General features: G+C 41.9%; 2 protein-coding genes across 2 annotated transcripts; both read left to right on the top strand.

The window, feature by feature from the left end:
• Positions 1-5,677, top strand: LOC135263688 (prenylcysteine oxidase-like). Its single transcript, XM_064352003.1, has 6 exons — positions 1-450; positions 975-1,181; positions 1,304-1,478; positions 1,935-2,146; positions 3,090-3,230; positions 3,488-5,677. Exons 1-6 carry the CDS (start codon positions 339-341, stop codon positions 4,147-4,149), a joined length of 1,509 nt encoding a protein of 502 aa, XP_064208073.1. The 5' UTR covers positions 1-338; the 3' UTR covers positions 4,150-5,677.
• Positions 5,678-7,022: 1,345 nt separating this feature from the next.
• On the top strand, positions 7,023-12,377 carry LOC135263689 (V-type proton ATPase subunit e 1-like). Its single transcript, XM_064352004.1, has 4 exons — positions 7,023-7,299; positions 8,150-8,197; positions 10,449-10,566; positions 11,608-12,377. The coding sequence occupies exons 1-3, from the start codon at positions 7,196-7,198 to the stop codon at positions 10,540-10,542; spliced, it is 246 nt and encodes an 81-aa protein (XP_064208074.1). The 5' UTR covers positions 7,023-7,195; the 3' UTR covers positions 10,543-10,566; positions 11,608-12,377.
• Positions 12,378-13,745: the final 1,368 nt, after the last annotated feature.

A 13,745-nucleotide genomic window follows, 5' to 3' on the forward strand; every position in this document is an offset into this window, starting at 1 on the left:
CGGAAAGCAAGCTTCCAAATGACAAGAAAGATGTGAAACAAGTAGCGAAATGAAAATACAGAACACATATTTCGGGCTTCTCCTAGAGAAGACAAATCCCACGAGCTCGCAGTATTTCTACCTCAAAAAGATCGAGCCACCGCAAAATAATTGAGTAAGGCATCTTTAAATTTTCGACCATCTTGGCCTCTGATGTCACAAAATAGCCCTCCGGAACGGGATCTTTTCTTTTTAATTTAATTGGTGCAGACAAATGCCTGATGGATCACGCGGTTCCGTTGCCGGATAATAATCAAAAAGACCGTTTGCACTGGTGATGTTTTGATGCTCAACTCTTCATGATGCTCCAATGTCTGTCGTTGCGATGTGTTCTGATCTTGGCATCATCACTGTCTGTGCTCGGAGATTCCGATTCTGCACAACGGGACGGGGCACCCCCTTCTAAAATAGGTAGCTAACTCCTGTCCTTCATAAATGAGATCATTTTTCTGGCCGAAAGCAAGCGACTTGTATTGCATTACGACTGTTCCGCATCGTTTATGTTAGCTTGTGAAGTGTGTGTCTCGCCGTTAATGTACATTTTTGTGCACATGGGTATCCACTGCTGTTTGCTACATAGTAGAGCTTGCGAATTGCTGTTGGCTGGGGTAACGTTGCAGGAACGTTAGCTCGCTGACTATCTTGCTGGCTGCTTATTTCAAATGTGAAATGTCTCCAACTGCGCTATGTTTCGTAAGCTTATTTGTTTGCTGAATTTTAATAAACAACATGACGAGATTGCTGGGTTCCAAGGGAAGGCAAGAGTACGTGAGAAGGTGCATGTTGGCGAGCTAGTTTGCCAATGAGCCTAGCAATTAATATGGAATATTTAGGCAGTGCAGAGTAGGTGTAAAACTAAACGGGACGGTGGCTAGCTAATTAATCTTAGCAGGGAGCCATTGGTCGGTCTCCCCATTGATTATTTTTGCCCACAGCCATAATCGGAGCAGGAATCGGCGGAACTGCAACAGCCCATTTTCTGCGCCAGAACTTTGGACCGGAGGTGCGCATCGACGTGTTCGAGAAGGGCACGGTCGGGGGGCGACTCGCAACGGTCACTGTCAACCACCAGGAATACGAGTCCGGGGGCTCTATCATCCACTCCCTAAACCTGCACATGCAAGACTTCGTGAAGCAGTTGGGTGCGTCCACGTTTATGGTTGTGCCGTGGGGATGAGTGTAGCGTTGTCTACTTTTAGCGAATGCACATACTGAAAAGGATCTCATCCTAATAATCTACACCCCTGCTGCGCCCCCTCTGCAGGACTGAAGCACCGCAGGAGCGTGGCGGGAAAGACGGCCGTGTTTAACGGGGAGGAGTTCATCCTGGAGGAGACTGACTGGTATCTCCTGGACCTCTTCCGTCTTTGGTGGCGCTATGGCATCAGTTTCATCCGCCTGCAGATGTGGGTTGAGGAGATCATGGAGAAGTTCATGAGGTGGGTCGCTACTGCAAAAAACAGGAGTAAACTGTTCCGGGCATTGATGAACAATGGAACAGAATGCGGTGTTGATATATGGGTCAGAAGGTAGTCATGGTGGACAACAGGAGCCGTTGCCAGACCCCCGTTTACCACTAATATTTTTCTGTGTGCAAGTAAAATGATCAGGAAAAAAGAATATCACTGTAAAGCAACCCTTTAGACTACTAAGGGGGAAAAATACCTGTCAGCTGCCAACCATGGGTGCTTGTAAGTGCTAGGCTGTGAGCGAACCTAAGGCAGTTTTATATGTGTGAATCTATTTTTGTACAGTCTATGGTGTGAATACTGGAGCCTGTTCTGTAGTACAGCTTTAAGTTAAGCAACGCAATGAAATGGACAATTAAAGCAATGCACAATGTTAAAGGATTGTGTGTGAGCAGGACGTCTTGTTGTGGCCTCTTGTTTTTTAAGGATTTATAAGTACCAGGCCCATGGCTACGCCTTCAGCTCGGTGGAGGAGCTGCTGAGCTCCCTGGGCGGCACCGGGTTCCTGAACATGACCCGTCGCTCCCTGTCAGAGTCGCTGCTGGAGCTGGGGGTGTCCCAGCGGTTCATCGACGAGGTCATCGCCCCCATCATGAGGGTCAACTACGGGCAGAACATCAGCATTCCCGCCTTCGTGGGTACGGACCGGGAAGATAGGGATCTATGGCATTGCTGTGTGATGCCATTACTGGAACTTTCTGATCTATTGCATTTGCTCTGTAGCCATATGTATTTTTGAAATGCATGCATGATCTGTTGGGTGACAGTGTAGTATAATGGCTAAGGAACTGGCTTGTGACCTAAAGGTCGGTGTGTGACCTATGGGTTCGATTCCCGGCTAGGACGATGCTGTTGTACCCTTGAGCAAGGTACTTAACCTGCATTGCTTCTGTGTATAATACAATGTAAATGCTATGTAAAAAAAAAAAGTTGTGCAAGTCGTTCTGGATAACAGCGTCTGCTAAATGTCTGTAATGTAATGATCCATAGTGATGATTTTTTGTATTTACATATTCTTATTTTGACAGTCTGCAGTGCTGCTGTTAGTTTAAGTACCTTAAGCACCTTAATCAAGATTATAACAGCAGGGCCTCACCCAGGAACTGAATTTGCAGTTTCCTGTTTAAAAGTGTAAATCCCAAACCGCTGTGGCTGACTCCCGTGCTCCAAAGTACAACTACTTGTGACAGCAGTCATATTTTTTTTATGCTTACTCGCTGGACTAAATGACCTTTCATAAAAAATATTGCAGGAAGCTGGTAATCTTGTTGCAACAAAAACAAAATATCACAATTTCCTTTTAGAGGTTTTTTTGCTGTGTACTCGCCGCTACAGCCAGACTGGAAAAAAGTTGGCAAGCTTTCTCAAAAACCCATAAGAAGTGTTCAAATATTGGCATTGACTCGGAATGATACGTTACAAGGAAATGTGCACACAGCGCTGTATTGTTCCGTGTTTTTTTCTGAATAAAGGAATGGTTGCATCACGGTTTCAGAAATGGTTTAAAGATTTTCAGAACCTTCCCCTTGGCGTGTCCTTTTTTTTTTTTTTTTTTGATGCACCTGTTTTGCTCTCCTACAGGTGCCGTGTCACTGGCAGGTGCTCAGGCCAACCTGTGGGCTGTGGAAGGGGGAAACAAGCTGGTGTGCCTTGGGCTGCTTAAGCTGGCGAAGGCCAACCTGATGCAGGCAGCAGTCACCACCATATCACCCCACACCACAGGTAAATGCGTTCATTGCATTAGATTATTATTGATTTTAAATGACTTTAAAATAAAATAATATAATAATAATAATAATAATTGGTTTCACATTTTGACTGTTCTATAGACTTTCACTTTTTTATCGTTCAAAATTATCCACTGTGATTTGGGATTTTAATAATTTGGGGTTTGTGTGTCTTGTTATCTGTGGTGATGATCTGTTTTTTTTTTTTGTTATTGTTGTTCAATGACACACTGTTGTGCTAATTTACTGCAGGGGAATCCAGCCAGTATCAGCTCACCTACGAAGGCCCGACGGACAAGGGCTCGGGACTCTATGACATCGTGGTGGTGGCCACGCCCCTGCAGGACGGTGTGGGCGCGGGCATTTCCTTCCGGGGCTTCGCGCCGGAGCTGCCCGCCGTCGGGGGCACGTACCACCAAACGGTGGCGTCCATCGTCCATGGCTACCTGAACTGCTCCTACTTCGGCTTCCCGGACCCCAAGCTCTTCCCCTTCGCCAGCGTGCTGACCACTGACAACCCGGAGCTGTTCTTCAACAGCGTGGGCTGCGTGTGCCCCGTCAACGTCAGCGCGGGCTTCCGCCGCAAGCAGGCCCAGGAGGCGGGCGTCTACAAGGTGTTCTCCCAGCAGCCCCTGGGCAGGGCCGAGCTGAAGACCATCTTCCGCTCGTACTACTCTGTGCAGGTGACGGACTGGCAGGCGTACCCGCGCTACGGCAGTGCCCGGGAGCTGCCGCCCATCGTCCTGCACGACGGCCTCTACTACCTCAATGGCATTGAGTGGGCGGGCAGCGCCATGGAGATGAGCTCGGTGGCGGCCAAGAACATCGCGCTGCTGGCCTACCACCGCTGGAGCCGCCAGCTGGAGATGATCGACCAGAAAGACCTGATGCACAAGATCAAGACTGAGCTGTGATGTTGTCCCCCCCAGCACTGAGGAACTCTGGGAAAATAAGGGTCAAGATCAGGGCTGACCAAACCCCTTGTTCCTGGAGGTTTTACCATCCTGCAGGGTTTTCATTTCAATCCTAATTTGGCATGCCTGATTGTAATAATTAGCAGCTCAAGGAGATCTCTAGCTGTTAAATGAGGTGTGCCTTGTTAGGGTTGGAGTGAAAACCTACAGGACCCAGGAACAAGGTTGGGCAGGCCTGGGTAAGAGGCCCACTAATGGGGTGTCTTTGTGGTGCCTGGCCCGAGGGTGCCTGCAAAATACAACAAATGCCATTTTTGTGGAGGCTTATTCTCTTGAGTTTTTTTTTTTTTTTTACAACTTCGTCCCTCGCCTTCAGTTCTTAATGTTACGTTGACATCTGCTTAATGTAATTTTTTTGTAATTTTAAAGTTGAAAGAAATTTGAAGTGTTACTTTCTAAAAAAATTTCACTCCAGTGCGAGGTTAACAGTGAACCACGTCAAATATTTTTAACTTGTCATCATGCAGCAGAGTGCAATGAGGAAGTGCTCTGTGTCCCTGCATCTCTTCACGGTGTCAGATTTAAATTTCCCAGTATGCCGAGCAGACAAAGAGATGCAAACTTACCCATAAGCATTTATTTTACAACTGTGTTCTGGGACTCAGGACATGTATTTATTTTTTTCCGATACTATTTTTAAATTTTATTTTATTATCAACAAGGTTTGCAGGTGTACATCAACAAGTAACCTCTGTCAATAGCATAACATATAGGTATACCAGGGCATTGATAGACAGGCAAATAAACAAAACAGGAAATGATAAAACAAATAAAATATATACTTTTTTTTTCTTAAATTCATCACTTAATGTTTTAGTCACAATACAGCCATGCCATTATGACTAAGACAATAAAAGATACAGAAAAGTAACAGAAAGCATACACCTGCACGTTTGGACATTTATTTATTTTGAAAGAACTTTTAAGATATGATGATTTAGGCACTGTTTTTGATTAATGCTATGGGGAACTGGTGCCGGCACAAAGCTTCTTTTTAATTCTCCATGAGAAAGAGAAATGTATTATATTTGTTCTTGATTGCTTTGTACCAGGTGGCAACAAAATGTTGTAACTTTATTATTCCTTGAAAAAATGTGTAAGTTATTGTGCTCTTAGACGAAAAAGAAAATTGAGGTATGGACTGCAGTTTAAAATAAACCGCAATTTGCGACAAAGTATTGAATTGACTTGTTTTACAGCGTGACATTAAATTATGTCCATTAATAGAGGAAATCAAATGTAGTGCATATATAAAAATGTGATTCTGGGAACATAAAGTGAAGAACCAAGAAATAAATTATTGGAGTAATCAAATGGCATTATTTATTTATTTATATATTTGTTTATGTTAGAATTGCACTTTAGATTAAGAAAAGCAAAGATACCAACCAGAAATGAGGCCACAGTTGCTAAGAATCAAAAAATGTAAATGTTCAACTTTAGAAATTAAAGAACATTTGTGAATGTTTCCTCTTCTTCCTACCCATCTCTACCCTGTGTATACATTTTCTGCACTTCTGGAGGAAGTTAGCACAGTTAACACACACACACTTCAGTGCCAGTGTGGGTGAGCCATTTTCTTGTTGTTGTTTTTTTCTTTCTTAACTGCGTCATGGCATGCATAATTTTTTGCCTGATAATAGTCAGCTGTACATGTACTGTATGTACCATTTGAAAATGTTTTCTTTCAAATGGATACAGTGTAGTACAGTTGGCAAGATTTTATACTAACTTTGCTCCTGTTGTGCACACATTCTGGTGGCGGCAGTGTAGTATAATGGGGTGGGAACTGACCTTGTAAACATAAAGGTTGCAGGTTCTATTCCCGTGGAGGACACTGCCATTGTGCCCTTGTGCAGGGTACTTAACCTGCATTGCTTCAGTATATATCCAGCTGTATAAATGGATGCAATGTAAATGCTGTGTAATAGTTGTGTAAGTCACTCTGGATAAGAGCGTCAGCTAAGTGGCTGTAATCATAATATAATTAATATAATATGTCATTCTGGTTCATAAAAAGTTTTGTAATTGCTGAATTAGACTATTCTTATAGTTTGAAGGGCTCGACTGATGCATCGAAGATAACATTCAAGATAAAATCCACTGATCTGCCTTGTCTTGTGACTAATGTGGTGGTATTGATGTAAAAGGTATCCAAAAATACCTGCTTTTACATCACTGATTTAGATGTGGCCAGCAGCACAACCCAGTTGAAAATTTCAACCCACAGTGAGTGCTACAACAGCAGTTTACTCCCCTCTGTCGACACTCTATTTAAACATATTGCTGGTGTGCATTTTCACTGAGAACATTAGTGAGCAGTTGCATATGAGGACATGCACTGGTTTTGGTGGTTTGAATGGCACACTGCAGTTTCAAATGCCAGGAGACTCATCATGAAGACATCAGTGCGATTTTGGTATTTTTACCAGGTGTGGACTGCTGTCTGGGTAGCAGGAATATGGACTCTACTAATGAGTCTCATCCCTGAATCAAAATGACCATAGTAAGGATGGAATACTGCGGAGCACAGAACTGGCTTGTGTGGCTGTAACTGGCAACAAAAGAGCAGACGGGTTTAGGTCAGGATAAGCATAGTCACTTGTCAGCAGACGGATATATATATATATATACATTTTACGCTCAGTGGGAGAAAACACGTGTTCTCTGTGCGCACATTTTTACATTTGTGACTGTCAGATAACATTCTGAACCCGATAGAAAAAAGGCGTTTGTTTCATGTCGTTGTCTGACGGACGGACGTACAAGTCCCCCATCTCCCTCCCTCCCCCTCCACAACCACGTTACGATGTGACGTAGGTCGCTTCTCCCTGGTTTTGTGTGCCACGTGACGTGATATCCTCTTCCTGGTGTCAACGTTTCGGCCGTAATGGACTTTTAACTTCTTAATTAGTTTGGAAACTATGTTCTCAACTGTCTCAGCGTCTTAAAAACTACGATCTGTACGTAAAATATACGGGGAAAAATGGCAGAATCGACTTTTGCCATATCTATGGCTGTATGTACGATATTTTGGTTAATTGTTGGAGGAGTTGTGCCGTGGTTTATTCCTAAAGGACCAAACCGGGGGTAAGTTACGAGCTCGCATTATTAACATTACCAAGCCGTGTGTCATTTAGTCTATAAACAAACAGCACCGAGGACAAGATTTTGTTTTTTTTAACTCAACGTTTAAAACCTAGTGGAACAGTACCTGAATTGCATGGTTCTTTACGCCTAAGATGTCATAGTAGCTGCCCTTATTTAATTACAGAGCATATTACGCGATTGAAAATGCAAAGAGGCAATACCACGAAACTAACATTTTACTAACAGGTCCAGAGATATTAATTGTACCAGTTTCCAATTTAAATCTAATTGTAAAGCTCAGGAAACGACTTTACGGTTTCTTTGTTTTTATAATTCTAAGTAAGAAAAATCACATGTCCAAGTCACGAGAAGACTGGAGTGGTGTAAATGCTTACGCGCATTTGAGAAGAGTTTTTTAATTACGTATCATACTAAAGACGAGAAGAAACGTGTAGGGCACCAAAAATTAGCTCATTTACCTGCATTTACACGCCTTTCTGTTTTCTTCTCCTGGGCCCTTAATTAATCATGATCAAAATCACAAGCACGCGATGAATTGGTGTCATTGCAGTCATTATTTATTTGCACCTGTGCTCAGCAAATATATATACATATATATATATATATGTATGATCTGTTATGACATTGGTCTTGAAGAGGCCCTTTGTTTGGCCAAATTCACAACTTTTACGCTTGAAAGGTGTTGAAGGCTCAAATGTGTTGATATTCCTTACTGGACGATAAGGGTGAAGCACTTTTGCATTTATCCCCCAGAAGACTGGATCATTTCACTATTGGTATATTTTCCATGATAACTGTTCACCCACAACCTTGTCCTTTTTCTCCACAGGGTTATTGTTACCATGCTGGTGTTGACTGCTGTCTGTTGCTACCTTTTGTAAGTATACAAACCCCCAGGTTTGAGAATCCTACAAGGCCGACTGTGACCTTCGTCCAGGTGTATTTAATTTTCCATACGCATATAATTTCCTTTAGTTCTGTATAGCAGCTGCCACTGCATACCCCCTTGCAGCAGAAGGCATCTCAAACAGCAGTCAGTTGCTAACCATAATGAGCATGGCTAGAGTGACTTCCATTTATTAGTCAGTCCTGCCAAGGTGGGTGGTTACCGTGGAAACTTTTGTCTTTGTTCCTCAATCACAATCTGGTGATGAGTGTTTGGTCTCTGTACAATGTGACATCATGCCATGTGACTTAATGTTCCGATTAAAACTGTAAACGTCTGTTATTTTTTATGATATGAGAACATATTTTACATTTCAGTCTTAAAAAGAAAAACAACAGGTCAGGAGCAGGAACTGAAAGGGTATTTTTATATATTGGCTTATCACAAGGAAAGGAAGATGCATTTTAAATGCTTTGACTACAGACATGAATTGATGTAAAAGTTTTAAGAAACTTCTCATCACAAGAAATGACAACCATACAATGGCAAAACTGCACTGATGTGTTTTTGGCTGATTAGTGCTTGCAGTAGAGCTGTAGGAAGACACTGAAATATTTTATATGTAACAATTATATAGTACAGTATATAGATACTTAGAAATTTCATACCAGCTATTGTAATGTAGTATTTTTTTGTATGTTGAAATGGCAGGACAGCCATGGTTTAGACAAACTGCATGACAGACATAATGGTGAGTGATTTTGGACGTTTGGCTGGTATTCTTTTTTCCCCTTGTAATCCTGTTGTCGGGTGTATGTAATTATCTAATAAATCTTCTCTTATCTTTCCCTTCAAAGACTCAACTGAAGAAAAAAAAAAAAACCTGTCCAAGCAGTTAGGTTTTTAAGACTATCTTTAGTTTTGTTGTGATTATGAATGCCTTATTAGTTGTGTTTCTACAGCCTCCCTTGTATAACAACTGTACAATATTCTTTCTTTCTGTAAAAAATTTTGCTACTCGCAAACGATGCAGTGGAACTGAATGTTAACCAATGCCAAGGGGTAGCTGAGGTTTCTGACTAAATCTAAAAATGGAAAGAGTGAATTTAATATGATTCCCAGCATGGATGAGGAAGTTATGAAACAGAGGTTCCCCATTCAATGAAACCTTGATCAATATACAGTGGAGTTACACTTTGCCTTGGTCTTAGGTGAGATGATAATAATAATAATAATAATAATAATAATAATAATTAATTAATTACTGCTATTTACTCTGGATGAGGGAATCTGCTAATTTGGATAAATTTAGTGTGATGTACATTTTATAACAATCTGGGAGAAAAATTGTCACAAGCTATTACCAAGTTGCACCAGAAGTGGGCAGTAAATACCATATGATGTGTTTATCAATCAGACAGCTTGTTGTCGTGTAAAAATAAAGCCCTTGTATATGCTCATACATATAAATTAGTCACATGACAGTAAGTGTGGTTTATGTAATGATTGTGTTTATTACATGTTTACTGTTCCTAAAAATAAATACAGGATGATGTACGTTTTTGAAACAGAATGCATATGTCAGCTGGCAGGGTTTGTTTCAGTATTACCGATGGGATGCTTAATGAGTTGTGAGAATTTTGGCGCTGAAGAACAGATGCTGGTGACAGAGATGTTTATCAGGGCCGCTCTCCTGCCAAGTGTGACAGCTGGACAGATCGCAGCACAACCGTGGTTCTGGATCCAGGAAATGGCGTAAACAAACAAGAGCCCTGCCATCTTACGCAGGGGCCGCATCGTTTATTTACACGGTGACACATGAATAAATATTGATTCCGTTCAGGAGCCGGCTTCTGTGTGCAGCTGGGTCCTTGTGTTTACAAGAGCATGCGTAAGGGGTTGGGTTGGGGGGGGGGGCATTGTGGCAAACCGCGGTGCATAAGAGTAAACATGCAGAACAAATGTAATATTGCATTGTCGCTGGCCGTGCATTGTCGCACGGGGTCAAGGCAATCGTAATTGAGGACAGAATATGGGAATATGGAAATGTTTGTGCGTTGCCAATCTGTTTTTTTTCTGAGGATGTGTTTTTGTTTTTTTTCTTCCATGTCTATTGTGCTGCAGTTTTCAGTCGAATTCAAGCGCTCATCACCAATCACAACAGTGGAGAAAGGGGAATTCACGCCCCAGCTGGTTTCGGCCTCGATGTTAAATGTGGATTTATTTCTTTTCTGGCCTACAGCTGGCTAATTGCCATTCTAGCCCAGCTGAACCCTCTGTTTGGACCCGTGCTGAGCAACGACACTATCTGGTACCTGCAGTACCACTGGCCCTAGAGTCTGCACATCCCAGTCTGAAAGGTACTCCTGTCCGAGAGTCCCCGCAGCTCTGAAACGCACTTAATATGGCGAGAACACACACCTACACCGCATGCTGTTACTTTGAATTTTACATGTTTTCATTGTTAATCTGTGTTCATATAGAAGGGCAGATACAATTTAATGTCAGGTGTGAATGTCTGTAATCTCTTCTAAAGCATTTAGTTATTGGTGTAATTTGATTTAGCACACCTGTCTCACTACTGTAATATTACAAGCCCCCTTTTATTGTCTGATGTGACTGGGGTGGAGACGGCGCAGTAAACCTGTTTCAGAAAGGTTAGGGATGAAGGCTGGATACTCTGGTCTCTTTCCCTGGGGGAGGGGGAGGGGGGTCCTCTTTTTTGGGGTTCCACCTCATAAACTGAGGAGTCCTAAAATTACAGAAATTACAGGGTTTCCGTAGTCCAAGAAAAGAAGAAAGAAGTCCAGGAGAAAAAAATAATAATAATGTAAATTGTAAGCCATTTAGATTCACAGAGCTTCATTCAGGTGGAGTGCGTGGCTGTGTTATTCTGTTTTGCTGAGTAATTGGTGTTATATTCGGGTGAAAGGGCTGGCGAGTGGCCCAGACAGGTCTATGCAGTTGGTGCAGTGGCTATCCCAGAAGGCTGTGCACGTGGCCCCTCCCACCAATGGAATCTGTGGCACTCGTTCTCACCCCTAATTCATCCTCTGTTGTGCTCTGAATGCAGTTGTGGTTGCTAAAGTCTGAAATGTTCTTCACCTTATCAGTGTTCCACTAAGTATGCCCTAAGCTGTGATATGGTTTGATTAACGAAAGTCCAAGGAAATGTTAGCTGTTGCTTGAGAAGTATTGGTTGTCATATTGCAACTGAAATTAAAGAGTAAGTTAGTCGGCACAGGGCAGAGAACTGCTGTTGCAGCGCTCTCTGTGGGTTAAATTTTCTACCTGATTGCAACCTGTTGAAAATTTCTGCCAGTAGGGAGTGCTGCAACAGAAGTTTTCTTTGCGTCCTCTTGAACTGTTCTTGTTCTGTTTTTTTTTTTTTTTTTTTACAGCATGCACCACCAGGCCCATGTTCAGAACCAGCCTGCTCACAGCCTGCTGTCTCTGTATGGAAGGAACATTTCCATCCGTCTACCTTGTTAATGCCTTATCGAAACAACCTGGGTCACCTCAGTCAGGGGAGCATGACAAATTCAGGGCAGGGGGAATATTACTGTAAATAGTCACAATAGAGCTTATTCAAACTTGATCATGGAATTTGGAAAGAAGTCTAACATGAAGAACTTTTACCATGGATGGATGTATTATACAGAAAAGCCTCCTGGTGCCTCATAATGTTCAAATAATTTTCTCATTTACAAACTACTCTGTGCCATCACACAATATGTGCAAATATTAGTGCAGCTACAACAATAATAATGTGTAAAATTACTTGTTGAAAAATGCAATGCCTGCTGAAGGATACAGTAATAGAGTGGAATGCGAATTGTGGTGTACTTCATAAAACATGAGTATTTGACGTATATCTTTTATCAGTGTTTTGAAGAAATAAAACTTGGATTTTATCCAGTTGACTTCTACCCAATTCAAACTACTTACAAAAGTTTTCTAATAAATCAGTTGCAATCTCACTAAAAACTGAAATTCATCCAGAGTAGCTGTAGTAATTCTGTAATTTTACATCCATTCACCTACAAGCACCCCCATCTTTCAGTGGCAAAGATCCTGTTCACCTTGCTTGGTATAGGATATGATTAAGGAAATGTAAAATAAAGTTTGTTAAGAAAAGAAAAAAAAATTTGGCCTCAAAGTTTTATTATTCTCAATGTTGCGTAAGACCCCATTATTTCTGTGGATGCTGGTTGACATTTTTAACATAAGCTATTAATGACAGTATTAAAATTACTCTGATTAGTATCATTTGTCTCTGATCCAGACATTGTGTTGTCCAGTGGGGACTTACTTGCATTTTTGGTGCATGGTTTTAAAAAAGCATAGCAATATGCTTCAGAGATAAAAGTGTTAATGCACCATTTTACTCATTGGATCTGCACATGCTTTGGACCTTTAATAGTGTTAATAAAGTAGAGATAAATCAAGCTGGGATATATTATCATTCATGAGAGCCAAACTGTAACTGAAATGCCCCATTCATTTACATGGAACCATTTTCTTACAGACTGGCAAAAGTAAGTGGATGAACACAGTTAACCTTGGGTCTTCCTAAGGAGATGTACTGTACGGTTAAGACTGAGCAGACATTCTGTCAAATAGTCAAAAGGGCACTTCAAACTCAAAAGCAGATTTTGTACAGCTACAGCCTAGCTCCAACCTAGTATGTCCAACCTAGAGGTTGGGCATACTGTACAGTATGTATATTTCCTGATTATTCTTTCAGTAATTTAAACTTATTTTCAGTTGGAACCATTGCAGTCCGAGACCTTTCTGCTCAAAGAAACAATATAGAAAGTGTTTTATGGTCATAACTGCCAATCAAACACATAGCCTACCCTGGATCTGACATGTGACGAACTACAGAAAGCGACCTATCCCTCCAAGGCTTTCAGACTTTAATATGAAGAAGGCTGGCATGGCAAACGGGATAGACAGCAAGTTTCGAAGTGGCCAACTGGCTGAAGACGTGAACTCTCGATAAAAAGCGAGTCAGAACGACGGTTAAACCTCGTATTTTTCTTGTCGAAAAGCAGAGCTCGAGCCGTATACGTGCTCGTGCTGATATGATAGGGCGCTGTGTTCTGCGCCCGTGCAACCTCAATGATCTTCTCCTAGAGAGTTCCAGGGCTTTCGTTTCGTCTCGCCAGCCCTGAAGGACAGCCCACCGTCAATGAGGTAAATGATTCACCTATACCCCACAGCCGCTGTAGGATATAGCAACAGCTGTGCCTGGATTCGGTGTATGTGTCCTCAGTGTTTTGTGTAAACACACTATTACCCCGAATATGAAGACATCCTTAAGGGCGCAAGCACACATGTGTACTGTATTACACCAACACGTGCAAGTACATTGAATGGCACAAGGGTACATTCACATATGCAACATTCACCCTTTAGTTCAGATGAATCCTTATGAACAGCCTTTTGATGAGCCCAGCCAATAAAAAATAGGAGTGTTTTATCCTCAATAAATGGATAGGAATATAAATTGGACCTGTCTGTTTTCAGATTGTTT

This window comes from Anguilla rostrata, chromosome 9 (genome assembly GCF_018555375.3).
Source record: "Anguilla rostrata isolate EN2019 chromosome 9, ASM1855537v3, whole genome shotgun sequence".
In the NCBI taxonomy this organism is placed as follows: Eukaryota; Metazoa; Chordata; class Actinopteri; order Anguilliformes; family Anguillidae; genus Anguilla; species Anguilla rostrata.